The sequence below is a fragment of the Oryctolagus cuniculus genome, chromosome 10 (assembly GCF_964237555.1).
Source record: "Oryctolagus cuniculus chromosome 10, mOryCun1.1, whole genome shotgun sequence".
NCBI lineage: Eukaryota > Metazoa > Chordata > Mammalia > Lagomorpha > Leporidae > Oryctolagus > Oryctolagus cuniculus.
Genome location: NC_091441.1, coordinates 104,578,742 through 104,606,465, shown reverse-complemented (window position 1 = coordinate 104,606,465; position 27,724 = coordinate 104,578,742). Strand labels below are relative to the sequence as shown.

Below are 27,724 nucleotides of genomic sequence, written 5' to 3'. Positions count from 1 at the left end.
TGCATAGGATGCCCTGGTCTCTGAAGTTCAACAACCTACTCATTTAAAAATGAAATTTCCTAGACACATTTAAGGTATACTGATCACCTCCCCATTCCCAAGACACACACCAAAGGTCAAGTCACTGAATGTATTTTTCCAACTGTTTTGGACAAGTTTCAGGGCAGCCACGTAACTGATTTTCACTGCCCTAAATGACTCATTCTGCAAGTTGGTTAGGCCCCACCCGTTTCTCTTCCCCTGAGTATGACACACGATGTGATGGATTATTTTATGTAGAGTTGGGTTTAGAGATCTATACAATTTAAAAGATTACACTTGTAAAAACAGTAATTGTATGACAATTAGACTCTGGATCTAGGCAGCCACCTGCAAGATGTACAAGAATGGATACGTCTCTGCCGGCCACACTCACCTGACGCAAAAGCTTCATATCCTTCAGGACAAAGGCAATGTAGAAGAGCGAAGCGAAGCAATTGAGAAAGTTGAACTGCCAAAAAAGACAACAAGGTAACACAGTGCTTCCCGGCACACCTGGCCCGGACCACGTGCCGAGGGACGCCCTGGCTGCGCGTGTCACCCACCCAAACAACGCTCCTGCATGCACAGCCATGTGTGCAATTCAACCCAGAGGGAGCCAAAGCAAAGCTCTGACAGCCGTGGAGAGGAAGCCCGAGTGGGCTGGGACCCCACAGTGGAAGGTACATGTAGCCCAGTACATCTTCAGCTCCCCCAGCCCAACACACGAGCGCAACCAAGACCTCGCCAGGGGGCCCAGGCAGGCTCACTCCTCCCCATTCAACTAGCAAGGGGTCATCGGTCAGGACCCCCACTGACAATAAGCCACAGGGGAAACGCCCCCTTCCCCGCCAGGCCTGTGACTCCCCTGCAGCCAGCCAGGTGGCCCTGGAAAGAGGGGACCACCGCCACCAGCAGCCCAGCCCTGGAAGTCTCTCTGTGCCCACAGGCTTAAGTCTCTTCCCCATGCACTCACCGAGAGGCAGCTGGGCAGCACAGGCAGGGAGGATCCCACCACAAGCAGCGGTCTACACTCTCTCTGGCATTTGTACAACAGTCTTACAAATAACCAAAGGCTTTAAGACAACGGAGTGTTTTTCTCTTGAAAGGCCAGAGCTCTAGAGTGTCATCTTTTTTTTAAGATTTTTATTTATTTATTTGAGAGGTAGACTTACAGAGAGAGACAGGGAAAGGCAGAGAGAGAGATTTTCCTTCCACTGATTCTCTCCCCAAATGACCGCAATGGCTGGAGCTGAACCAATCCGGAGCTAGGAGCCAGGATCATCTTCTGAGTCTCCTACACAGGTGCAGGGAACCAAGCACTTGGGCTACCTTCTGCTGCTTTTCCAGGCCATAAGCAGAGCGCTGGATCAGAAGAGGAGCAGCCCGAAAGTGTCATCTTTTCGAATGACCTTGTGCACACACTGCTTTCTTCCACAGAGAACAGAGAAGGTGACCTTGGCGCCACGTGAGCAGCCACGTGTTCACCAACAAGTCCTCACAGTGTGAATGAGGCCCTGAGCACCTGACCTTCTAAGGTGCCCAAATTGCTGACTTCTGATCTGTTTGCAGCACATTTTCCATTTCACTCCTGCTCTGCAAGTTCCCCTACTCCCAGCTCCGACTGCGGCTTCTGATATTTCGGGCACAGAAAAGCCAGACAGATAAACTTCTCAGCACCGTGTCGACAGCTGGAACAGAGACTGTTTCTAGATGAGGACCTGGAGCCCGTGCTCCGGAGCGGAGAAGGTGCACTGCGTAGATCAACGCTGCTGGAAGCTCAGTGGACCCCACGCACCCCTCCCTACTCTCAGACACGCTCCCCAAGGCTGAGCCAGGCCCCGGATAAACGAGGCGCTTTCCAGCGAGATACTGGTTTACTGTTTGTCACAACGGTGGGAAGGGTGCGGGAGCTTTGACACAAACAGCGAACACGTGACCCAGTGCTTTCTCTCTGCCTTCTTCCTCCTAGCCTGCAAACCTTTAGAACTTTGGAAATTTAACAGGCATTTTTTTTTTAAGGAATTTAATGTTTTGTCATTAAACAGACTGTGGGTACACAGAAGAATTCTCAAGTAGTGAGACAAAAATAATGGAAATATGTCTAAAAAAGGGTTAGTACTTTCAATAGCTGGAGGTGTGGGCACTTAGAGTGGTTCAGATGCCACCCAGACACCTGCCTTCCACATCGACTGTCCGGGAGTCCTCTGCATAGTGGACTATACGGGGTCCTGGCTCTGATTCCAGTTGTAGCTTCCTGCTAATGCACACCCTGGGGGGCAGCGGAGGATGGCTCAAGTATGTGGGTCCCTGCTGCCCATGCAGGAGATCCAGATGGAATTCTAGGCCCGTGGCTTCAGCCTGGCATAGTACCAGCTGTTGCAGGTTATTTGGGGAATGAACCAGTAGATGGAAGACCTCTATCTGTCTTTGTCTCTCTCTCTCTCTCTCACTCTTTGCCTTTCAAATAATTTAAAAATATTTAATTACAAAAATTAAAAAAATGGAAATTGGCTCTGATTTTACTTTCTGTATTTTCAAGTCTTACACCAAGTGTACATCTGAGATAAGACAAATGACAACAGATGTGCATATATTAATTAATCCTTATCTGTTTGACAAAAATGCCTATCTATTATTGGCACTGTGGGTTACAGCCCTCACCTGCAGTGCCAGCATCCCATATGCATGCTGGTTCAAGTCCCAGATGCTCTACTTCCCATCCAGCTCCCTGCCAGTGCACCTGGGATGGCCCAAATGCTTGGGCCCCTGCACCCACCACATGGGCGATCTGGAAGAAGCTCCCAGTTCCTGGCTCCGGATCCACTCAGTTGCAGCCATCTGGGGAATAAACCAGCAGATGGAAGACCTCTCTCTGCAACCCTTTCAAGTAAGTAAATCTTGGGGCCGGCACCATGGTGCAGTAGACACAGTAGGTAAATCCTCCGCCTGCAGCGCCGGCACCCCATATGGGTGCCGGTTCTAGTCCCAGCTGCTCCTCTTCCAATCCAGCTCTCTGCTGTGGCCTGGGAAAGCAGTGGAAGATGGCCCAAGTGCTTGTGCCCTTGCACCCACATGGGAGACCAGGAAGAAGCATCTGGCTCCTGGCTTTGGATCAGCATAGCTCCGGCCACTGCGGCCATTTGGGGAGTGAGCTGGCGGAAGGAAGACCTTTCTCTCTGTCTCTCCCTCTCACTGTCTGTAACTCTATCTCTCAAATAAAATAAATAAAATCTTAAAAAAAAAGTAAATCTTTAAAAAAATTTAGCATCAACTCTTCCTCTTTATATCTCTAAATATCCCAGCTGTAGCTTCTGGAGGCGCCACTGCTACAACCAAAATGGATTTGTACATAAAGAGTCTACTTACCACCAAGACTTTCAGAACCAGATGATTCTGGTAGGCAGACTCCAATCTGTGATTCTCTAAAATAGTAAAGGAAGACATCATTTCTCTCAGGTACACAAACAACAGGGATGCACTGCCACGAAGCAAAGTAGGAACCGGGCTGAGAGCTGACGTGCACAACGCCAGAGCCACGGCTGCTCAAAGTGCTGGCCTGTCCATCAGCAGTGTTTGTCACCACTGAGATCACCATCAAGCGAGAACACAGTTGTCATGGCCCTGCAACAGGGCTGTGGTCTGAAATTACTGTTGAAGTATTCATGCTACAAGGGAATTTGAGAAGTGTTGGCCAATGATCTGGGTCCTATAGACAGTCACCCCTATGAGACTCAGGATAAGGGGTAATGGTGAAAATCGAGCATGATCTCAAAAGAAAAAGCAATTCTCTGTCCATGTCACTTACACGGGCAAATTTTGTTTGTACTGTCATAGAGAAAAGGTGGCGCAGTATAGATCCCAAGGCAGCAGGACAGGAAGATGCTGAAGGGAGGCGTCCCTTCCACAGAGAGGCAGTGTCACGCTGATCCGAAGGCCAGCTCAGCTACTCAGCCCCTGCCTGACCTTGGGTGAGTTAGGCAGCCTGCTGACACCCAGCACCCTCACCTACAAAATGGGGCTGATCCCATTCCTTGCCCAGGATCAGAAATAATATCAAACTTTATCCCAGTATTGCAATAACAATTACTTAACAATTGGTAACTGTTGTATTGCTAATCAAAATAATCTAGAACATTGTTAGGGTCCACAATGTCATCCCTATGGAATGACCCAGAATATTTATCATATTATGCAAATTCAAGACAGAATGGCTTAGGAGCCAGCATTGTGGGGCAGTGAGCTAAGATACCACCTGTAATGCCGGCATCCCATATCAGGGAGTGTCAGTTCAGTGTCAGTGGCTGCTCAGCTTCTGATCTAGCTCCCTTCTCATACACCTGGAAAAGTCGAAGTCCTGGGCCCCCTGCTATGAATGAGGGAGACCCAGACGGAGGAGCTCTGGGCTCCTGCCTTTGGCTTGGGCTGGCCCAGAACTTTGCAGCCATTTGGGGAGTGAGTCAGGGGATGGAAGCAATCTCTCAGTCTCTCTCTGTCACTCTCCCTTTCAAATAAACAGATATCAAGATCATTTTAAAATATGAACAGTTTTTTGATTTTGGAACCACAGATCCATCCACAGACACCTGCTTTTCCTGAGTTCAATGGCAGCCCTCAGGGCCCCACACCAGCTGGACAAGGGGTTCTAGGGTGTTAGCCACAGTTCCCTCGGCAGAGTACCCTGAAGATGATTTCCATCTATGTCACGCTCAGCATGAAACACAATGTTAGAGTACTAGAAGCCGAGCTGGCCAGCGCCGCAGCTCACTAGGCTAATCCTCCGCCTGCAGCACCGGCATCCCGGGTTCTAGTCCCAGTCGGGCACCAGATTCTGTCCCGGCTGCTCCTCTTCCAGTCCAGCTCTCTGCTGTGGCCCAGGAAGGCAGTGGAGGATGGCCCAAGTCTTTGGGCCCTGTACCCACATGGGAGACCAGGAGGAAGCAACTGGCTCCTGACCAGCGCAGCACACTGGCCGTGCTGGCCATTTAGGGGGTGAACCAATAGAAAAAGACCTTTCTCTCTCTCTGTCAACACTCTGCCTGTCAAAAAAAAAAAAAAAAAAAAGCCGAGCTGTTAGACAGATAGGTCTGCTTTAGCTCTGTTCTACAATTTGCTGTCTGAACCTTGTGAACTGTCAGTACCTTTACCCACAAGAATGGTGAAACAACTTGATTTTCACAGTGCCCTGGGGAGGAGACATGAGATGTTATGGCTGAAATGCTTAGCAGGGCACCGAGAACAGGCAGTCAGAACGGCACCTGCCTCAGACACAGTGAGAACTGAGGTGACCTAGATACAGGGACATCAGCGCTCACCAAGCCCAGGCACTGCAAGCTGTCTGCCCCGCAAGGTAGCAGCTACATGCACCCTGGGCTCTCAGCGACACTTCCCATGGGACAACAAGACACGCGCACAGAGCGCCAGGACTCACCCCAGGAAGTCAAGAACTCAGCGGCGTAGCGGTAGAGGCGGTTCATGATCTCGATCACGATGGCATAGATGATGCTGGGCACGTACAGCAAGATGCTGGTCCATTCCGACTCGCTGCTGTCATGCAGAGCCAAGGCCCAGGTCTCCATGTCGAAGTAAATCATCATGACGTACAGGGAGAAATAGAGACAGATGCAGACGAACGGCAGGGAGACCAGGTAAATGCGCAACTGTCTCTTGTAGCTGGAGTAGAGGGGCTCCTCCCTGCCCGTGACAGAGTTGACACCCAGGACCCCGTGAAATCCCGGCCGGGGCTCCTCAAACTGCCTCTTCATGACCAGAGTGCCCCACCTGTAGGTCATGCTGGCGCAGCCACGCTTCCACACCTCCAGGATCACCGTGGACCAGATCAGGTTGAAGGAGGCGAAGATGACGTATTTGTCATAGTCTTCCCACACAAACAGGTAGTAAGGCAACCCGATGACCGCCATGGGGATCAAGGCGAAAGTGAAATATTCCAAAAACCCAAAGTAAAGTGCGATTGTTTCTCCAAAGTAGCCACGGATGCTGTCTGTGGTGGAAGGAGGGACGCACGTGAGAACAGATTGCCCAAGGCTTCGGAATCATCTCAAGTGAGCGTATTCATTTTTAAGTGAAGGGAGGCTCCTAAGTGAACTAGACGACCTTCCCATTTGGATCTTGGGCAAGCTCAAGATTTGCCTGTGCCCCCACTGCCATCACCTGTCCCAGCATGCCCCGGAGGCCAGCCGAGGACCACCACACACTCTGTGCCCCTGCTGCCATCACCTGTCCCAGCACGGCCCAGGGGCCAGCCCAGGACTACCACACACCCAGCCTCCACCAGCAGCTCACTTCCTCCCTGATTCTCTGGGAAGCAGCTGAGAATTTCTGTCACCTTATGGGTCTTGGAGGCACTATTCAAACCTCCTGCACATCAATGCCAAAGCCAAAGGAGAAGCTGTTGTAACTTTATCTTAACAGGACTTCTATCACTGGAATTACTGAAAACCAAATTTGTCAGAGAATAAAAGTAAAAACTCAAAATGCAATTTCAAAGTTGGATATTTTTAAAAACTGTGTTTATTGCTCTAACATTGTAATAGTTTTTTCCAGAAACAGAAATTGAAAAGAAAAGGATTTCTTTAAAGACTATCAAAAGAGAACTGTCATTTGAAGAAAAATAACAGTCACGATGTTCCTGAGGAAATTAGCTTTAATCTAATTCTTAAACTTAAAAAGTACAATCAAAACCAAAGATCTGAACAGCCAGGTTGACAGAAGTCCACATAATGTTTATACATAACAAATAACTTAATATTCTTATAACTGTGTTAAGAGGCCGGTGTCGTGGCTCACTAGGCTAATCCTCCGCCTTGCAGCGCCGGCACACTGGGTTCTAGTCCCGGTCAGGGCGCCGGATTCTGTCCCGGTTGCCCCTCTTCCAGGCCAGCGCTCTGCTGTGGCCCGGGAGTGCAGTGGAGGATGGCCCAAGTGCTTGGGCCCTGCACCCCATGGGAGACCAGGAGAAGTACCTGGCTCCTGCCATCGGATCAGCACAGTGCGCCAGCCGCGGCAGCCATTGGAGGGTGAACCAACGGCAAAGGAAGACCTTTCTCTCTGTCTCTCTGTCCACTCTGTCAAAAAAAACTGTGTTAAGAGAAAATGCACAGACCCAGACATGTCCACCAAGATACTTGTGAACTGCCTCACAACATGCTCACACCTACTGCTCACCTGCCCTAAACAGGAGCACAGCCCAGTGCACTCTAATAATTAGCTCTATAGAAACACAACTTTTTTTTTTTTTTTTTTTATATAACAACTCTCATAAAACCCATCTCACTCTGACACAGCGTTCATGAAGGCCACAGTGAACCACCTGTGTTATTGGTGGAATTCGGGGAAAGCCTGAGATTTAATCTATCTAGGATACTATTAGAAAATTAAAAAAAAAGAAACAAACAAAGTGCGGGGAGGGGGGTAGAATCCAACCCATCTTGTTAACCCCCTGGACCCGGTTTTCCCCCAGGGGGCTGGTGAGACTACTCCCCTGCTGGGTGGTACTTTCCCACTGGAGCCTTGCCCTTACTCCACGGTAACCCAGCAGCCGCAGACACACACCTATGGGCTGATACTTCAGAGCCAAGCGGGTGTACCAGGCATCCTCGAGCTTCTTCAGGGCTTCGCTGTCGTGCAGCGGGAACACTTGCACCACGATGCCAGACGTGAGCAGTCTTCTCACTGCGGAGAGAAAATGGTCCCAATCACGTGAAAACTGGGGAGCCTCAGCTCCGGCACTCCAGGAACAGAGGTACCCGACACGCAGGTCTGGCGGCACTGCCTGCTCCGAGCGTGGATACGCTTTTGCTTTGCAGAACTCACAGAAATTCACCGTTTTCTTGGACCAACAGAGTAAGAGGATGTAAAATTTCAAACCATGCCAGAGGGTACAAATTAGAATGAGGCCTCCCTCCCCCATTCCATCATCAATAGCAACTTAATTTGTAACCAGACTTCCAAGCGTGCATTAGTAAACACGTACTTTAAAAGCAAAATGGCAATCACCACACTGTTTGTCAACTCTTCTCATGTAACAGCATCTAATATTTTCTTAACGCTTAAATAAACAGAATCTGCAACGTCCATGTTAGAGTCCTAATACTCCTTTGTATGAAGTGCCGCAGCCTAACTAATCCTCTGTTGGAAAATGTGTCCCTGTTTTGCTCTGATCAATAACACGAATGTGCAAGCCCCTTTTGTCACTTGTCCTATCCCCTTACTTAATGGACTTAGAAGTGGAATTGCTAAGGGCAAGGCCAAGGGTGTGTGTGTATTACAATTGGACACAGATTACAAAATTGTCCCTGGAAAGATTTTTTTTTTTTTTTGACAGGCAGAGTAGACAGTGAGAGAGAGAGAGAGACAAAGGTCTTCCTTTGCCGTTGGTTCACCCCCGCAATGGCCAGCGCACCACGCTGATCTGAAGCCTGGAGCCAGGTGCTTCTCCTGGTCTCCCTTGTAGGTGCAGGGCCCAAGGACCTGGGCCATCCTCCACTGCACTCTCAGGCCACAGCAGAGAGCTGGACTGGAAGAGGGGCAACCGGGACAGAATCCGGCACCCCTACCAGGACTTAAAACCTGGGGTGCCGGCACTGCAGGCAGATTAGCCTATTGAGCCATGGCGCTGGCCAGTCCCTGGAAACATGTTTAACAATTTGTCCTCCCACCACCATGAAGGTAAGAAAATGGTCTCTCCATCCTTTTGGATGCTATGTTCAACTTGTTCAATTTGAAAACAAGGATACAAAAGCAGAAAGTATCAAAATCAAACCATGATTTCCCACTTTCAACAGTCACTTGACTAGGTTTTTTTTTTTTTGGACAGGCAGAGTTAGAGAGAGATAGGGAGAAAGGTCTTCCTCCTCCTTTGGTTCACCCCCCAAATGGCCGCTACGGCCGGCACGCTGCACCAATTCAAAGCCAGGGGCCAGGGGCCAGGTGCCTCCTTCTTTGTCTCCCATGCAGGTGCAGGGCCCAAGTACTCGGGCCATCCTCCACTGCCTTCCCGGGCCACAGCAGAGAGCTGGACTGGAAGAGGAGCAACCGGGACAGAATACAGCGCCCTGACCAGGACTAGAACCCGGGGTGCCGGCGCCACAGGTGGAGGATTAGCCTAGTGAGCCGCGGCACCGGCTGTTGACTAGGATTTTAACGTGCACGCACATGGCTGCAAGAGACCAGAGAACAAACCCCGTGGCACCATGAAGTGAAATCAGGACCTTCTCCTACCCACAGTGCTTACTGCAGACTCACTCGTCTCCAAGTCATCAGGAGGCCGTGTGCTCACCGGAACAGAGTCCTCAAATGCGATGCCTTAAGCCCCATCTGGGATGACCCAGTATTTTCCATTAGTTCCTCAGTCTCCTACCAAAGACCAGGCTCCTTGTAAGATGGAGTGTGCATCAAGAAAGGATGCTTTGCCTTTGTGAGTTGTTTAACTTTGCTATTGTCATCCACTGGTAAGCTTTGAGCTTCTTGAGGTCAGCCCAACCCTTACCTCCTAGCTCCCTGTCACCTAAGCCAGTGATAGGAAAATCACACCTGAGACCCCTCCACGAGCACTAGCAGGTAAACATCAGGAACGGAGGGGAAACACCACGTCAGCTTCCAGTGCGGAAAGGCTACACTTAGCACAGAGAAATGGGCGCACTCCGGTCGGGACCCCATCGTCAGATCTTCAGAATAACCGAAAGGCAGACCTAACCTCTCAGAAATGAAAACACAAGACGGGGAGGAGATATCCGACACTACCTATGCAAACAGTCTGGGTCTGAAACTTAATTCTTAGCATCTGGCTCTTAGGATCAAGCCTCGTTGAGTGAGTGATGGTGAGGAAGGCAGTGTCTGGAGGCGAGGACTGAAGGGAAACCTTCCTTCTTAACCTCTGTTAAAGCTTTGCGCTCCAAGTATCAGGAGTTAGGGTAAAAAAGACATACGGTTGGGGTTACATCAGCCTCAGCGCTATCCAACACACTATTCGTGTCTTTCTTGCCCAGGGTTTCCGTGGCCTGTTCTGCAGCTAACTGGAGTTCAAGTGCATTCCCCATCACTGCCCAGATTCTCACGGCTCACTGGGGGCCGCTCAGGCAGGCTCGCTCTTCCCTCCTCCTAAGTCCTATCCTTCTCACTGACTGCACCACGGTTCGAATTTTGAACTGACTTACGGCATCCCAATTATTATTTTACTTTTGCTGAGTTCTTTTGACAAAGGTGACTCTGCTCCATGATTCTGTTTTCAAGCAAAGCCTAAAAATAAGCCCATGAACCAAGGACTCGGAGCAAACACAAAGCTTGCAGGCCCTAAATGACTGGCTGCTCTCACCGTCCATGCCAAAAGCAGGGTTCTGGTTTCAGCTTCTTTCTAAAAATAGAGGTCTTTTTTTTTTTTTAATCCTTCAAGCTTCTCTCGTCAGCTAAGACCGTAATTACTCGGAAGGAGAGCAGGATGCTGTGGGGGCCTATTTAAAGAAAGAAGCAACGTACACCGGGTTCCTTTCTTCAGGAGTACTTGAACCACGTCTCGTCAAGTACTGGGGTCAGCACCCTTACGGCCACTGAGCAGTCACAGGCGAGTGCTAAGGGAGTGCACGGGGCTCAATGCTGTCACTCGGGGCTGTGTTTCTGGTCTGCCTATTGTTTTTGTCCTTTCTTTCTCTTTTTCCTCCTTTTACTATTTCTGGCTCTCTTTGTAGCAGGTTTGCAGAGCTCTACGCCAGTTTCTTCGGGAGCATCACTTTTTTTTTTTAAGAATTTTTTTTTTTTTTTTTTTTTTTTTTTTTTTGACAGGCAGAGTGGACAGTGAGAGAGAGACAGAGAGAGAAAGGTCTTCCTTTGCCGCTGGTTCACCCTCCAATGGCCGCCGCTGCAGCCGGCGCACCGCGCTGATCCTGGCAGGAGCCAGGAGCCAGGTGCTTTTCCTGGTCTCCCATGGGGTGCAGGGCCCAAGCACCTGGGCCATCCTCCACTGCACTCCCTGGCCATAGCAGAGAGCTGGCCTGGAAGAGGGGCAACCGGGACAGAATCCGGCACCCCAACCGGGACTAGAACCCGGTGTGCCGGCGCCGCAAGGTGGAGGATTAGCCTATTGAGCCACGGCGCCGGCTCAAGAATTATTTATTTTGAAAGACAGAGGAGTTATAGAAAAAAGTAGAGCCAGAGATAGAGAAAGAAAGCGAGGTCTTCCATTCTGCTGGTTCACTCCCCAGATGGCCACAATGGCCAGAGCTGAGCTGATTCAAAGCCAGGAGACAGGAGCTTCTTCCAGGTCTCCCACGTGGGTGCAGGGGCCCAAGGACTTGGGCCATCTTCTACTGCTTTCCCAGGCCATAGCAGAAAGCTGGATCAGAAGAGGAGCAGCCAGGACTAGAACTGGCACCCTCATGGGATGCGGGTGCTGCAGGCTGGGGCTTTAACCTGCTGTGCCACAGCACCAGCCCCAAGTGTCACTTATTTTTTAATGAACCTCAATTCTTTCCAGGGTGAGAAAGTTTCTGGGGGCCTTTGGCAGGAAAAGTGGTGGCACACAGCTCAGATCCTGCCTAGCTTCCAGTACAAATCCTGGATACTCCACTTCCAATCCAGCTCCTTGCTAATGGCCTGGGAAAACAGCAGAAGGTGGCCCAAGTGCTTCGGCCCCTGCATCCACAAGGGAGACCTGGAAGAAGCTCCTGGCTCCTAACTTCGGATCAGCCCAGCCCTAGATACTGCGGCCATTTGGGCAGTATACCAGTGCATAGCAGATCTCTGGCTCTGGCTCTAACTGCCTTTCAAATAAATAAATAAATAAATAAATAAATAAATAAGGAAGGAAGGAAGGAAGGAAGGAAAGAAGGAGGGAAGGAAGGAGGGAGGGAGGGAGGGAGGAAGGGAGGAAGGGAGGAAGCGAAGCGAAGGGAAGGGAAGGGAAGGGAAGGGAAGGGAAGGGAAGGGAAGGGAAGGGAAGGGAAGGGAAGGGAAGGGAAGGGAAGGGAAGAAGGAAGGAAGGAAGGGAGAGAAAGGTCTTGCTTATCAATGAGCTTGTACCGAGTGGCCCTACGCACCACATAGAGCTTCAGGGGAGCCCTGCTCTTGCAGAAGTTTATGTTGGGGTGGCCATCCACACCTGCCTTTGGACAACTAACCAGGAAACACAGAGCCACAGCTAGTTCCGGTCAGCTTCAGCTTCCCACACAGCAGCCCCGCCCTTGCGGCCTCCGGCCTTGGTGGCTGTGGTGCCAGGCAGGGGGAAGAAGAGACCCAGGGGCCCACACACATCCTGTTTGGGGCAGGACAGTAGATTCCCACTCCTCACTGTTCAGGAGCATCCTGCCTCCTGCTCCAGATTTGCAGGGCAAGCAGGCCTGAGTAGCCTGGGCAGATTTTCAAGGCCTACTTTCAGAGTATGTGACTTGGGCATTTACTTTGTTTTCTTACTTTCCCCAGGGACAGAGGTTTCTTCTTAAGTGTCTTGCTTGCTTTGCTTAAAATTCAGTGTCATGAATAAGAACAGGCTGGAGGAATCTTTCTGCCATCATTTGTAACTAAAATTTCCACACTCTATGTTTAAGCAGTTGCTTGGTGCCATTCCCAGAGTTAGGGAAAGAGAGAAGGAGAGACAGACTGAGAGGTCTTCCATCCACTGGTTCATTCCTCAAATGGCCCCAATGGCCAGAGATCAGCCAATCTGAAGCCAGGAGCTTCTTCCCAGTCTCCCATGCAGGTGCAGGGGCCCAAGCATTTGGGCCATCTTCCACTGTTTTCCCAGGCCATAGCAGAGAGCTGGATTGGAAGTCGAGCAGCTGAGACTCAAACCAGCACCCATATGGGATGCCAGCACTGCAGGCGGAGGCTTAGCTACCATGCCACAGCACCGGCCCCTCCAAAATTTTTAAATTTGTTAGCAAGAAAGCATGTTTTCAGACAGCAAGGCATGACATATAAAACGTATGTCAGACTGGGGCACTGTCCTGGTTGCTAAAGTCACCACCCCATTTCTTCCTGTTTCTCTGCACCGATCAGATCAGGTGAAGGCCCAGCTACAGCCTCTTGGGTGTGGCGAGGGCACAGGAAAGAGTGAGTGTGCACCTTCATCAGGGGAGACCATCAAGCAGTTTTCCAACTGACACCACTGCTTCAGAGAGAAATTTTCCACCGCATGAAAACGCAGAAGCAAGACGTTAATGGATTTCTCTTGGGTGTACAGGTAGGCAGGCTCCTGTCCTGAGGCCGTAACAGAAGTAGCTTTGCTGCTGGTAGGACAAGGTTTCTGTCAACAAGGACTATCCCTCACTGCACCCCTCCTTTGTTTGCTCTTTAAACAAAATGAAGAATACTTCATAATGATACAAAGATACAATCTATAATTAAAATCAACCCAAAGTCTTTATGCAGTCAATAACATAGCTGTAAAATCCAAAAAACAAGGGCCAGCACTGTGGCAGAGTAGGTTAAGCTACTGCTTGCAGCACAGGCATTGCATATGGGCATTAGTTTGAGCCAGGCTGCTCCACTTCTAATCCAGCTCCCTGCTAATGCACCTGGGAAAGCAGCAGATGGCCCAAGTGATTCGGCCCCTGCAGAGGCAGCTCCTGGCTTTGGCCTGGCACAACCCTGGCCATTGCAGTCATCTGGGGAGTGAACTAGCAGATCCAAGATTACTTTCTCTCCCTGTTTAACTTTGCCTTTCAAGTAAATAAGTAAATCTTTAAGAAAATTCATAAAAAGATAGCACAAGACAAAGAGCAAATTGGCAGAAACATAATGAAATACTCACAGGTTTGGTAAACTGCTAGGGCTATTAAAGATTAAGAAAACAGTAGAAAGGATACAAGAACTATATGCAATAACATACAAGTAATAGAAATAAATTGTCAAATACTACAAATCTAAATATTCACATCACATCAATTTTGATGCAAAAAATAAGAGTATAAATGGAATTTAGCTGGAAAGTAAAACTCTAAGATTAAAGAAGAATGCTCATGGAAAACTGTACTATGAAAAAAACTATGCAGGAGTTCACAATGTTTGCACCAAAAATAAACATACTTTTCAGTTTCACTTTTCCATGAACTTTTTGAAGTACCCTCAAATTAACATTGCTTTCTATATTGGTAATATCAAAACATAACCTTCATGGATGCTACTAGAAAAGTATTTGATAAAATTTACAGGCACACAAAAATATTCTTCATAAAGTAGAGGAAACAGACACTTTCTAAATATGATAAAAGCCAACATCAGACTCAGTGCTCCAACACAGCAAGACTTCCCTTGATAAACTGAAGGAGTCCCTGCAGGGGAGAATCTGGAAATACCTGCACCTAATGAAATGTCCGCTAAGCCACTCGGACTTCTCAGAGCTCCCCTACTTTGTTTGTAATTTTCAAAAATTTTAAGAGGAAAAAAAGTAAATGTTCATAAGTAGGATGACACCCATATAACCAAGATAAAAAGGGTTAAATCTAACATGGTCATCTAAAATGATGACCAAAACATACCCACTAAGTTAAAAAAGCAAGGTCCAAAATGCTATGTTCTGCCTATGACTATCTGTTTGGACATGTGTTCTCTTGGACAGTATTTCTCCCAGGGTATAAAAGAATGGTAGGGGCTGCCACTGTGGAGTAGTGGGTAAAGCCTCTGGCTGCGGTGCTGGCATTGCATTCCATACGGGCGCCAGTTCGAGTCCTGGCTGCTCCACTTCGATCCAGCTTTCTGCTATGGGCTGGGAAGGCAGTAGAAGATGGTCCAAGTCCTTGGGCCCCTGCACCCACGTGGGAGACCTGGAAGAAGCTCCTGGCTCCTGGCTTCGGATCGGGGCATAGCTCCAGCCGTTGTGGCCAACTGGGGAGTGAACCAGTGTATGGAAGGCCTCTTTCTCTCTCTCTGCCTCTGCCTCTCCTTCTCTCTGTGTGTAACTCTTCCAAATAAATAAATAAATCTTTCAAAAAATAAAAAGAACAGTAAGGGGGACTTGGAGATGTGGGTTAAGACTTGGTATTATCTCAATTTTTCTATGTTTGATTTTTTATCATAGACATCTATTAGCTTTTCAGTTGACAAAAATAGAAAACAGATGTGAAAGATGCATGGGGGAAGCATCTTCCTGCCAAAGGTCCTATCAACTGGAAAGAGGACTTTCAACGCCTAAGGAACAGACTATGAGCCCTGCTCTCGCCAGCATCCTGAGTATAGTTCAGAATGGGCGAGAATCAATGCTGCAGGTTGCTTTAGAAAAAAAGAAAGGAGCTCCTATTAAAAAGTGAAAATAAACAACTTATCTAAAAAATAAAATCTTTAAAAAAAAAATACTTAAGAAAATACTCCAAAAAACACAAAGGCAGAAAAGGGAAGATTCAAATTTGGGAAAATCCCATCAAAGGAAGTCCCAATACTCACCACAGGACAGGAAGTTAGAAGACTTTCAAGACAAAGAAAAGAACATCTCAGAAGTCCTCCTGCTACCCCTCAGGGCTGAGGACCTCAGACAGCCAGAGAAGACACAGCATCAGCTGTGATGCATGCTTGGCCAAAACATCCCGGAGACGGGAAAGGCAAGGAACAGAGGGACAAGCAGGTAGCACTCTGAAAACCCAGGCTCTGAAGCAACCTATGGGGCAGACAGCCTGGTCTCTTCAGGCAAGGCCATGTCATGTTGGGGGGAGGGGAATGCCAAAGAGAAATGGTTTTATATTAAGAGATTTAGAGATAATAAGCAAACAAGACGCATGATTGTTGATTGGATCTTGCTCTGAGCAAACTCCAAAGTTTGATGGGGGGGGGTTGGGGGGGGGGAGTGAATGTGCACTGGTTCTTGGAAAGCTGCCCTGGGGGCGGTCAGAGGAGTGCATTCCACTGACATTAGAGCAAATCAGACTGAGGACGCAGAAGCATATTCAGCTGCTCCAAGGCCTTGTTACTTAGCCGGGTTTGATGTAAACTGGATCAAAAGAGTACACAGCACACTCTTTCATTCTGCAAACTAGCCTTCTCATTAAAACAGAATTACAGGAAATCAGAAAAATGCAAATAGCTCATCTGCATTCAGGTACTTTGTCACTTTGTAAATCCGGAGCTTTTTCTTGTTTGCATGTGTTCCTACTCAGTGAGATCACAGAGAACGGACAGAGGGTCCAGGCAAGGGTCACTGCTAATGCTCACGCCCCTCCTCCACCGAGGTTTCATTACAGCACACGTTCAGGCACAACCTAACCGCTCCTACTGGAACTGCGTGCATGTTCACACTGAGCTTTAAGCTCACTGAATGCTGCGAGGCCTTGATAATTAGGAAGCAGAGAACCACACAAAGCAAACGCATTGATTTACAGGTGCAATGTAAGGAGGCTGAAAGAGCAAAAGACACGCTCCTGTCATAAAAAAATAAGCTACTGCCAAATTGTGTAAGCTTTCTAGAAGTCTCCATAATTTGCTATTTATGTCTGTTAAGAAAACAATAGTTGCATGAACGTGCGTCTTAATGAAACCGATTGATAGAATGACTTACATAGTGATTTTCCTGGGTACAACTTTGCCTGGGGATAACCAGGGATCATGTTTTCATCTTTAGCTCTCAGATTTTCAAGTTCGTGCTTGATAATGAACTGACATTCTGCCATTGTGAGGAAATCATCATTGTTTTCTAAAATAAGACAAAAACTTCCAGTTATTTTCTCAGTAATAATTATAGCAAAATTAAGAAATATTCTCATCACTGAAGATCATGCACATGATATAGCCAATAAATGCAAGTAATCATAAAACTGGTAAATTAAATACAACATAAAACTCTTTACATATTTTATAAGGATTAAAAAAACATCAGGCCATCCCATCACACAAATCTTCAGTCTTCTTCACAGTTAGGACACAGCACGGTACAAACACTCAACCAACGTACCCCTGCTTGACCTCGTGTACCACCAGTGAAGTGGCAGTATGACACCACAGCGGCCCTGCCTTCCTCGGTTCTTGCTAAAAAAAATAAAAAGAAAAAGCAAAGCTTCTCTTCTGGAACTCGCTCGGAGCCTGAACGGAATTCACGGCACTGCCACATCCAGCGGAGCAGAGCAGGCAGGCACTGAGGTTTCTAGAGGACCCCTCTAGCGTGTTTCCTCCTATCCTCCTATAAGCCAATGAGTACTCACCATGGTCAGAATCAGACTGCAGTAATTCATCTAAGCCACATGCATCCTTCTAATGTGTGTTCTGCTACTCCAGCAGTGGCAAGAAGAGCCCGTGGGCCAAATGTGGCCTGCCATGTGCTGTTTTGCTTGTTTGGGATTTTGTGTGTGTGTGGCATACGAAACTTATTACTAAAGTGTTTTTCCCATAATGTATGATATTGTCATCCTAGCTTGACCTGTGTTGGTGGCCAGAGCTGCCTGATGCCTAGGGCACATAATAACAACAACAACAACAATAACTTAAGATGTTGGTCTCTCCTTCCTGCCTTTTCACAAGGCCAAAACAGACACACTGGCTCCTGTGACAACCTTCAAGTGGACCCCACCAAGTCACCAACACTTTGCCCTTTTCACCCAAATCCAGTAACAAAGGCTGTGACTCTTCTGCCATCCTTGATGGGCGGGCCCCTGATACACTTCCTAATGACTTTAATCCTTCCTTTTTCCAGCACAATTCCCTTTGCATAAAAGCTGCTGGCCGTCAGGGCTGCTCCCAGATGGGCTGTCTCCTACTGCTCATCATGGCCACTTCTGGCCCATCATTAACTGCGAGCTTCCTGGCGGGATGCAGACTGTGACACGCGACCATCCTGCTGGCCCACGGGCCCGAGCTGCATCACGGAAACACAACCTCACCCACTAACTGATGCACTAGGACTGCTCCTTACTGACAGTACTGAGCCAATGCAACGGAGACCACATGGTCCCCAGAGCCCATTTACTACTGGGTCCTTTGTTCAAACTGTGTGCTGACCCCCGACGTATTTCACATAGACTTTCTGTATCAACAGGAAGTCTGATAGAAACAGAAACCCGCGGGCCTTACCATGGAAACCTTTGAAGTTCTGCCGCGTTCCGTACGTGAAGGCTCGCATGGCGTCATCATTGCACTCTTTCACCAGCCCCACGGCTTCTGCCCCCAGCAACAGCCTAATCCTGGAGGCACCCACAAGATACAAGTTCTGGTTTTCCAGCGTTTCTTTCTCATACTTATTTAACAAGGGCCTAAACAACAGCTGAGCACCTACAAAAACACAAAGAGGAGCACCAGCTTAGAGGCCAAAGTTTCCACAATGAGTACCTTCCAAACAGATTTAAGGTTCTGGATCCAAGCAAAAAGGAAGTATACATTGGGGATGGCGGTTTTTAAATAAATGCAACAACTGGAAAATGCAGCAGTAACAGGCTTGCCATTTGCTCAAATGAGAAATGGATGCACAAATCTAACATTTATTAGCTCGGGGCATCAAACTGCGAAAGGATTCAGTTAGCTAACATAAACATAACAGATCGAAATTTAACCAAATTAATTAAAATATTTCTGCAAGAAAAGCCACACGTGTAATATCATTACATGGACTGCATCAAATGCTGTGAATGTTAACTATCAAAGAGGAAAGTGCAACAGAACTTTCCAATGACTTATCCCATAATCTCCCACATTAAAATAGGTTTTCCTTTTTTTTAAGATTTATTTATTTATTTGGAAGTCAGAGTTACACACACACACACACAGAGAGAGAGAGAGAGAGAGAGAGAGAGAGACAGACAGACAGACAGACAGACAGAGACAAAGGTCTTCTATCTGATGGTTCACTCCCCAGTTGGCAGCAAAAGCTGGAGCTGTGCCAATCTGAAGCCAGGAGCCAGGAGCTTCCTCCAGGTGTCCCACATGAGTGCAGGGGTTCAAGGACTTGGGCCATCTTCTACTGCTTTCCCAGACCATAGCAAAGAGCTGGATCGGGGGTAGAGCAGCTAGGTCTCAAACTGGTGCCCATACAGGACGCCGGCGCTTCAGGCCAGGGTGTTAACTCACTGCGCCACAGCGCAGGCCCCAAGGTTTTGTTTGTTTGTTTGCTTGTTTATGAGACAGGGAGTGAGCTCCCATCTGCTGGTACACTTAGTGCCCAAAATAGCTGGAGCTAGCCCAACATGAAACCAGGACATAAGAACTAAATCTGGGTCTCCCACGAAGGTGGCAAGGACACAATTACTTGAGCCATCACCATTGCCTCCCCCTGTGGGCCATCAGCAGGAAGCTGGAGTCGGGAGCTGGAAGTGGAACCCAGGTACTCCAATATGGGATGCTGGTCTTAACCACCAGGCCAAATGCTGCCTTTTTTAGCTAAGTTTAATGGTATTTTTCTAAAATAAGTTCCCAAGTCATTCAAAGTAGATGCCATGGTTTGATATCGTATATGCAATTACTACTTAAAAGATTACAAAAAAAGATTTGCATATAATTTATTTTGAGCTATATCAAATATGTAAATTTATTTTACTATTTACCCTCCAGAAATGACAGACAGGAATTACACTCATCACATGGCGCTGTTACTGAAATATGGCTTGAATGCACCCTGAAAGGGTTCACGTACTGGAAGCTTGGTCCCCAGTGTGGGAGTGTTATGGTGGTGGAAAGTGGAAGAGGTGGGGCCTAGGTGGGAGCTACCCCTGCAAAGCATTAATTTAGGTCTTGCAGAACCCCAATTAGCCCCTGAGCAGGTTGAGTATCCTAAGAAGAGTCTGGCCTCTCACGTCTCTCCGGCCTCCAGTCTCAATACATGAACTCTCCCTCTCACACACACTGCCACCAGGATGCCATCCCCATGTGGGTTAAAACTAGCCACACCACGGTAGGCTAATCCTCTGCCAGCAGTGCCGGCATCTCACGTGGGCGCCGGTCTGTGTCCCAGATGCTCCACCTGTGATGCAGCTCTCAGCTATGGCCTGGGAAAGCACTAGAAGATGGCCCAAGTCCTTGAGTCCCTGCATCATGTGGGAGACCAGGAAGCAGCTTCCGGCTCCTGGTTTCGGATAGGCCCAGCTCTAGCCATTGTGGCCTTTTGGGGAGTGAATCAGCAGACAGAAGCCCTCTCTGTCTCCCCTTCTGTCTGTAACTCTGCCTCTCAAATAAATAAATAAATCTGAAAAAAAAAAAAAAAGTAGCCACAGGCCCTCACCACAGCTAGACAGATGCTGGAAGCATGCTCATGGATCTCCTCAACTGTGAGTACATAAATCTCTTTCCTTTATAAAGTACACAACTCAGGTATTTTGTAAAAGAACAGAAAATGGAGTAAGACAGATGGTAACAGCATAATGAGCAGAGTTAATATTTCACTTACCTAATGGATCAATGTATTAAGCTTAATGTATTACGATACCTTTGGCAGGGTAATTCACATTTGAGGTACTAAAGGTTTTAATAACAAGTGTATTCAATTTACAGAAAATAAAACTACACCAACATGCTATTTTTCATTCTTCCTACTGTGCAGATGAAAAATTCGATCAACAAATAGGGTGGTGAGTCAGTGACCAAGAAGGTGCCCTGCTCTGCTCAGCTCTCCTTTCAAAATCTCTGAGGAGCAAGGTTGGCTACAGGCGCCTCCTGCCATGCCGCTGGGTGCCAACCCTCAAACCCAGGCCAAGCTTCTGGCATTGGCTGAGCATGGATGGAGGTTCCCCCGGAACAAGGCCATTGCCATGCAACATGGGTGTCCTTCACAGGACAACAGTGATCCCGACCTTCTAAGCAAGCCGGAAGGCACTCTGTGCCTAACTCACCATGATCTCATGACAAAGGTTCCCCTGTGTACCTCCTGGGCATCAAATTCTATCTTGGCATCTCTTGCTTGTTAGACTCAAACAGACAGTGAATGTGAGCACAAAGATGCCAGCATCCTATCTGGGCACTGGTTCGAGTCCAGGCTGCCCCATTTCTGATTCAGCTCCCTGCTAATGTGCCTGGGAACGCAGTACAAGATGGCCCAAATGCTTGGGCCTCTGCACCCACATGGGAGACCTGAAAGAAGCTCCTGGCTTCAGACTGGCGCAGCTCCGGCCGTTGTGGCCATCTGGGGAGTGAACCAGTGATGGAAGACCTTTCTCTTTTCTGTCTCTCTGCCTATCTCTGCCTGTCAAAAAAATAAATCTTTAAAACAAACACAACACTTTCAGTATCTTCTCACTCACCTGAAGATACTTTAATAAGGGGCTATGACTTCCCAATTTGTTCATGTGATTCCTCTGGTATTTCACGTCCCCAGGCAACACGCTGACAGAGCCATGAGCATTTTTTTCATCCTTAAGCCGTAAGCCTTGGGAGAGGAAGACCTACATGGCCCCCTTCACCATTTCTGGCCGCCATTCCCATCACCCCATTCTTACAGCAAGTTAAATCAGCCTTTCTGTGTCAGCAAGGATCAGAACTTGCATTATGACTGCAAATACTGCTTCTGGCTAAGCTATGAATTTTTTGCTTCATTTTCCATTTTCCCAGAAGTTGCTAACTGCCTTGCTTTATCACTTGTAGCAACTCCCTGAGCTCTTGGCCAGCTGTCTGTGGCCCTCGATACAGACATGAAAGGTGCCCCCACCAGCATCACCTCCTTAGAGAACTCCTTCACTCTGCCCTCATACCTGTTGACAGCTGGGGGAGTGGGGGGGCGCAGAGAACTCCAGATCTGAAATCTTTGCGCCAGAAACAAAGCTATGCCATTGCTTTCCAGCTTCCAATGTTTCTGTTAGGAAAGTTTGTTCCTTTATAACTGACCTCTTTTCTTTGTCCTGTTAGTTGATTCAAGCTCTTCTGTCCCCAGGGTTCTGTCAACAAGGAGCCACATGCATTCACTGAGCTGGATCCTGCTCAATCTGCAAACCCCAGGCACCATTCTCAGGTGTTCTCTGCAGTGCTCTGTTCCCCTCTCTTCTGTTCCCCTCCACACCTCCTTCATCCAGCTGTGTACCTTCCGGACCAGTCCTTTGTTTTTCCTGCTCTTGTTTCTCAATTCTTGACCTTTCTGCTCTTCTTTCTTCTGTCTTGGAGGGTTTTGTAAACAGTACTTATTATTACTTATTTGAAAGAGAGAAAGAGAGGGAGAAATTTTTGATCCACTAGTTCACTCCCCAAATGCCTGCAACAGGCAGAGCTGGGCCAAGCCAAAGCCAGGAGCCAGGAACTCCGCCCAGGTCTCCCACATGGGTGGCAGGGACCCAAGCACTTGACCCATCAGCTCCTGCCTCCAATGGTGCACATTAGCAGGAAGCGGGAAAGGACAGCAGAGCCAGGACTCAAACCCAGGCATTCTCATGTGGGATGTCGGCATCAGGCACCCGCCCCCAATAATATCCTATTCTTGATTTATAGATGTCATAGCTTTCCATAACTCAGAAAACCAAGACGTATACTCTTTGGTTTTCTTCTTTCGCTTCATCTGTTGCTTTAGTCTTAGCTTTCTGATTCATGTTAGGGATTTTTCTCCGACAGCTGGTGGCCTTTGGTTGTATGCTCATGTCTAAGAACGATGCTCTAAAAGGGAAGTCCCAGGGCTTAGATGGAAATCATTAGTGACACCTTTAATGCAAGATAAAGTCTGATCAAGTAGTTTTCCATTGGCAACCTCTGATGTCTGCAGCTTTGGTTATTTTGTTTTAAGCTGGTCATATTCTCCAGAGAAATACTGTTCCACATGCTTCCTACATGATTTGAATCTGCCTACTAATATTTTGGAAACTGATTTAGGTATGGGACTGGTGGGCTGGAGGAAAATGGAATGGAATTCAGTTCGTACCTTGTTTTCAGTACACACTCTCTGGCCCCAAGTGTGCAAAGAGCCCCCAGGCCAAAACACACACCTGCCCTGCGCTAGAGAATCTCCCTCAGTGCTGGCAGAATATGAAAGAATCCAAAGATCTAATGATTTCTTAAACAGACCTTAGTCCACCCTCTCTTCTTCTTGGGATTATTTTTATCTCCATCTCCAAACTCCCCCCACCCCCCACCTCCATGTCCCTGGTTCCCCAGTTTTCTGGATTATTCTGCAGTGTAAACCAGATTAGACCTTAAATTTTGCCCTTGCCAGCCAAAGTTAGGGCTTTCTGAAATCTGAGAAGTTAATTACTACTCACCCACCTGCTTTCTAGCCTACCAATTTTTGTTGATATTATAATTTTTCTTCTTTGCCAGTGTGGACTTACATTTTTTATCTATTTCTTTAAGTTATTTTTATTATCATTTGAATAATAGTCTGGAAGAAAACACGAGTACTAAATCTACCACCTTTACCTGGAAAACCAAGAACACCTTTTTGCAAAGTTGTTTTCTACTCATCTAAGCCATGGAGAAAGATGCTCCTTCCCCACACCTTTTCATTCTCCTATGTCTATAAATGCAAAAAAGAAGGCTAGGAATATAATGGAGTCTCTTGTGCTAAAATACTACACATTTCAGAAACATTCTAGAAAACATTCTAGAGAAGAGACCCAGTCCAGTAAAATGCCTCAAATTTCAGCAAGCAAAATCTCCTATTTTTAAGTTTCCTTTTGGTTCCATTGATTGAAAAAAAGTAAAAATTCCACTTTGATTCACTACCAACCGACACCACAGCTCACTTGGCTAATCCTCCGCCTGTGGCGCTGGCACCCCGGGTTCTAGTACGGCTGGGGCTCTGGATTCTGTCCCGGTTGCCCCTCTTCCAGTCCAGCTCTCTGCTGTGGCCTGGGAAGGCAGTGGAGGATGGCCCAAGTCCTTGGGCCCTGCATCCGCATGGGAGACCAAGAAGAGGCACCTAGCTCCTGGCTTTGGATCGGCACAGCATGCCAGCCGCAGCACGCCAGCCACAGCACGCCGGCCGTAGAGGCCATCTAGGGGGTGAACCAACGGAAAAGGAAGACCTTTCTCTCTGTCTCTCTCTCTGTCTAAATCTGCCTGTCCAAAAAAAAAAAAAAAAAAAGAAAGAAAAAGAAAAAGCAAGCAAGCAAGAAAGCAAGCACTACCATCTACAATCACCCTTTTTTTTTTTTTTAAGACCTAGCCCCCTGAGGTCAGCGCCATGGTACAGTAGGTTAATCCTCCACCTGCGGCGCCAGCATCCCATATGGGCGCTGGTTCTAGTCACGGCTGCTCCTCTTCCAATCCAGCTCTCTGCTGTGGCCCAGGAGGGCAGTGGAGGATGGCCCAGGTGCTTGGGCCCCTGCACCCGCATGGGAGACCAGGAGGAAGCACCTGGCTCCTGGCTTCGGATTGGCACAGCTCCTGCCGTTGCGGCCATTTGGGGAGTGAACCAGCAGAAGGAAGACCTTTCTCTCCGTCTCTCCCTCTCTCTCTCTATAACTCTACCTGTCAAATCAATAAATAATAAAATCCTAAAAAAAAAAAAAAGATCAACAGAAAGAATATAGATTAAAAAAAAAAAAAAGATTTAGCCTCTTCAAGAGAGGGCTGAGCTTTGGCATAGACCCTTGCCACTCCAAAAATCCCTGCCAATGTGTCACCCTGCCCTTCCACTTACTATTACACTAAGTATGTAAGTGATTCCCTTGTGTGCACTGGGTATTGCTTTGTGACAGCTCTCTCACTAACACTTGCTTCTAGCCTGAATTCCTCCAACCTGGCATCAGTGTCTCCATCCCGACCACGAAATCTTTGCAGGCAGAGACCACCGGCATCTACCTCTTCCTCGGACCATAAACTTGACACATGAAGCACGATCAATAGATACTTGCTCGTTCATGTGACAGATATTTATTAGGCCCCTACTGTGCACCCAGCACTGTGCTGGGCCGTGCGTTGAAAGCTGTGAAAAAAACCACTCACGCTGCCACTCGAGTCTGATAGAGGTTTACAATCTAATGTTGAGTTAAGATCTAGTTCTGAGGCCAAGGAAGATAATAAAGGGCAGAGCAAAGAACGTTACTAAAAATATATAGATACATAATAAGAATTGTAAATCGTATTTGAAATAGTTGGTGCTCTACATCCATGCATGTAACCAACCTTGGATGGGAAAATGTAGTTGGGCCTCTAATGACTGCACGTGCAGTGAACATGTACCAGCTTTCTCCTTTTCATTATTCCCTACACGACATGCAGGACAACCATCTGCACAGCTTTCATAGTGTATCCAATAATCTAAGTAAGATGATTGAGAGTATATGGGAGAATGCTCAGAGGTTACTCGAAGATAGGAAGCCGTCTTAGACACAGAGCATGAGCATCTGAGTACCCACAGACTGAGGGACAGCGACACACGGTCACCCACTGGGTACCACCGATTTCACTCACCTCCATCCTTCTTTTTAGAAATGATTCTGTTCTTCAGCCATTCTTTGGTTTCTTCTTTGACATCCTGAGCAAGTTCTATGACTACCAAAGGTGTAAAAGAACTCTCCGAGGTATCCAGGGCTGATAAGGTCACTTTCATCGTGGACAAACTTGCTAAAAAATTAGAACAAAAACCATGGTTACGATAGCAAAGAGAAATACACTATGGACAGTTGACATTTTCTCTTGATCACACCTCACGCTGGCTTCCCAGACCACGGCCAAGTTCTCAGGACCCAAAGGGGTCATGTGACAGCCTCAACCAAGAGGTACAAGCCAGACTTTAGAAAGAACAAATCCTTGCTGTAAGCAGCTCAGAACCTAGCACCAGCAACATCCAAGCAAACGAAGGGCAGCAGCGTACAACGTCCTCTTACATGAAAGGAACAGGAAAGCATTCACAAAGCGTGTGGCCTTTTGACAATGGACGGTGCTCTAAGTAGAGAAAACAGTACTTCCCTACAAAATGTTGATGAACAAACAGCCAGCAAGTCCAGAGAAATACAAGGGGTCAGGTGTGGCTGGAGCATTACCTCCGTGTAAGAAGCATGAGCTGGTATCTAACTTGGACCCCTGGTTACCAAGGAAATGGGCTTTGTCTAATCAATAATGGGAGTCACTAATTCATCATATGCAAAGCACAGATACATTCAGTATGGAACTATTACAGATCCTAGAGAGGTTAGCCTAGAGTACGGGGCCGTTAGAATCATCTAGAAAGAGCTGATACTGGCCTGAACTGTAACAGGGGAGAAGTAAGGACATACTAGATGCAAAATCGACAGAAGCTGACAGCTGGACTGAGTGGACTAGGCGAAATACAAAGAGGTTAGTGGGGAGCACATTGTCAGACTGTAATTAGGTGGAACTTTCTATGGCACCCATCTCAGCCAGAAGAGCTGCTATCATCTCCCCCAAAACCACAGTCTGACCCCAGGACACTTTAACTAAAAAGCAGAAGCCAAGACTCCCACTTCCAAGACAGCAGATGAGCAGGTGGGACAAAGCCTTCTGCTGACAACACCTGGACAACGCAGAGACACCAGACACCAACTCTGTCGTTAGCACACAGCACACCAAGGAAAAGGGTCAGATAAAACCCCCGCTTAAAGAATACTCCCTAAAGACAACAGTGCGCCAGGAGCCCTGAGTGGAGCTGAAGCCGAGGATCAGGAGACAAGCTAACGTGCATGAGAATGAAGAGAAACCACAGGTAACAGAAACATGCACAAGATCCAAACAACAAAGGTCACTGAACAAGACTTTTTTTTTTTTTTTTTTTTTGACAAGCATAATGGACAGTGAGAGGGAGAGAGACAGAGAGAAAGGTCTTCCTTTCGTTGGTTCACCCTCCAATGGCCACCGCGACCAGCGCACTGTGCTGATCTGAAGCCAGGAGCCAGGTGCTTCTCCTGGTTTCCCATGCGGGTGCAGGGCCCAAGCACTTGGGCCATCCTCCACTGCCTTCCTGGGCCACAGCAGAGAGCTGGACTGGAAGAGGAGCAACCAGGACAGAATCCGGCGCCCCGACTGGGACTAGAACCGGGAGTGCCGGTGCCACAGGCGGAGGATTAGCCTAGTGAGCCGCAGCGCCCGCCTGGACAAGACTTTATCATGGTAAAGGAACCAAAAGATTGAGAAGTATAGCTAAGAACTTAAAACTATTTTAATAGAATTCTAGAGTTTAAAAATATTAAGTCAAAATGAAGAACCTAAGGGAGGCTTTATGAAAAGTAACATAAGCTAAACAGAAAAATAAATGAACTACGGTGTGCAGCAAACACTAGGACGAAGCCCTAACAGCAAAGAAAATACACAAAATAAAAAGAAAATGCGGAGAATCTTGGGAAAAAAGGATCTATTAGGGCAAAAGCACTCTCTGAAGAGAAAATGACCAAGAATTTCCCCCTCCTCTTTAATTCTCCCTTATTCAGCGCTCACTACATACAAGATACCGCACCAGGTACCTATACACACATGTTCTTTCAAGCCTCCTAATGGTCCTAAGACTTGCACTTTAAAAATTAAGAAAATCAAATGAAATTACTTTGGTAAGCACACAGGAAGCACAAAAGTTAATTTGCCATCTCATAGAGCTTAGAACTAGAGAAAAAAGGAGCTGGCGCCACAACTCACTAGACTAATCCTCTGCCTGTGGTGCCAGCACCCCAGGTTTTAGTCCTGGTCATGGCGCCGGATTCTGTCCCGGTTGCTCCTCTTCCAGTCCAGCTCTCTGATGTGGCCCGGGAGTGCAATGGAGGATGGCCCAAGTGCTTGGGCCCTGCACCCACATGGGAGACCAGGAGGAAGCACCTGGCTCCTGGCTTTGGATCGATGCAGCGCAATGGCCATAGCGGCCATTTGGGGGGTAAACCAACAGAAGGAAGACCTTTCTCTCTGTCTCTCTAACTCTGCCTGTCAAAAA

The 27,724-nt window shown here is 47.6% G+C and overlaps 1 protein-coding gene across 10 annotated transcripts in view; it reads right to left on the bottom strand.

Annotated features, from left to right (window-relative positions):
• Positions 1–27,724, bottom strand: part of ANO10 (anoctamin 10) — a 198,046-nt gene that overhangs the window by 156,341 nt on the left and 13,981 nt on the right. For 8 of the 10 annotated variants that reach the window (XM_051851848.2, XM_070050949.1, XM_070050954.1 and 5 more), the window contains 7 exons: positions 25,261–25,413; positions 18,019–18,216; positions 16,514–16,648; positions 7,591–7,710; positions 5,450–6,019; positions 3,388–3,443; positions 416–490 (listed from right to left, as the gene is read on the bottom strand). In XM_051851848.2, the coding sequence (XP_051707808.1) occupies positions 416–490; positions 3,388–3,443; positions 5,450–6,019; positions 7,591–7,710; positions 16,514–16,648; positions 18,019–18,216; positions 25,261–25,399 (1,293 nt within the window). In that variant the 5' untranslated portion in view covers positions 25,400–25,413. Of the gene's footprint in view, positions 1–415; positions 491–3,387; positions 3,444–5,449; positions 6,020–7,590; positions 7,711–16,513; positions 16,649–18,018; positions 18,217–21,750; positions 22,011–25,260; positions 25,414–27,724 lie in introns of those variants that run through there. The other 2 variants (XM_070050956.1, XM_070050948.1) reach the window with 2 other exon arrangements.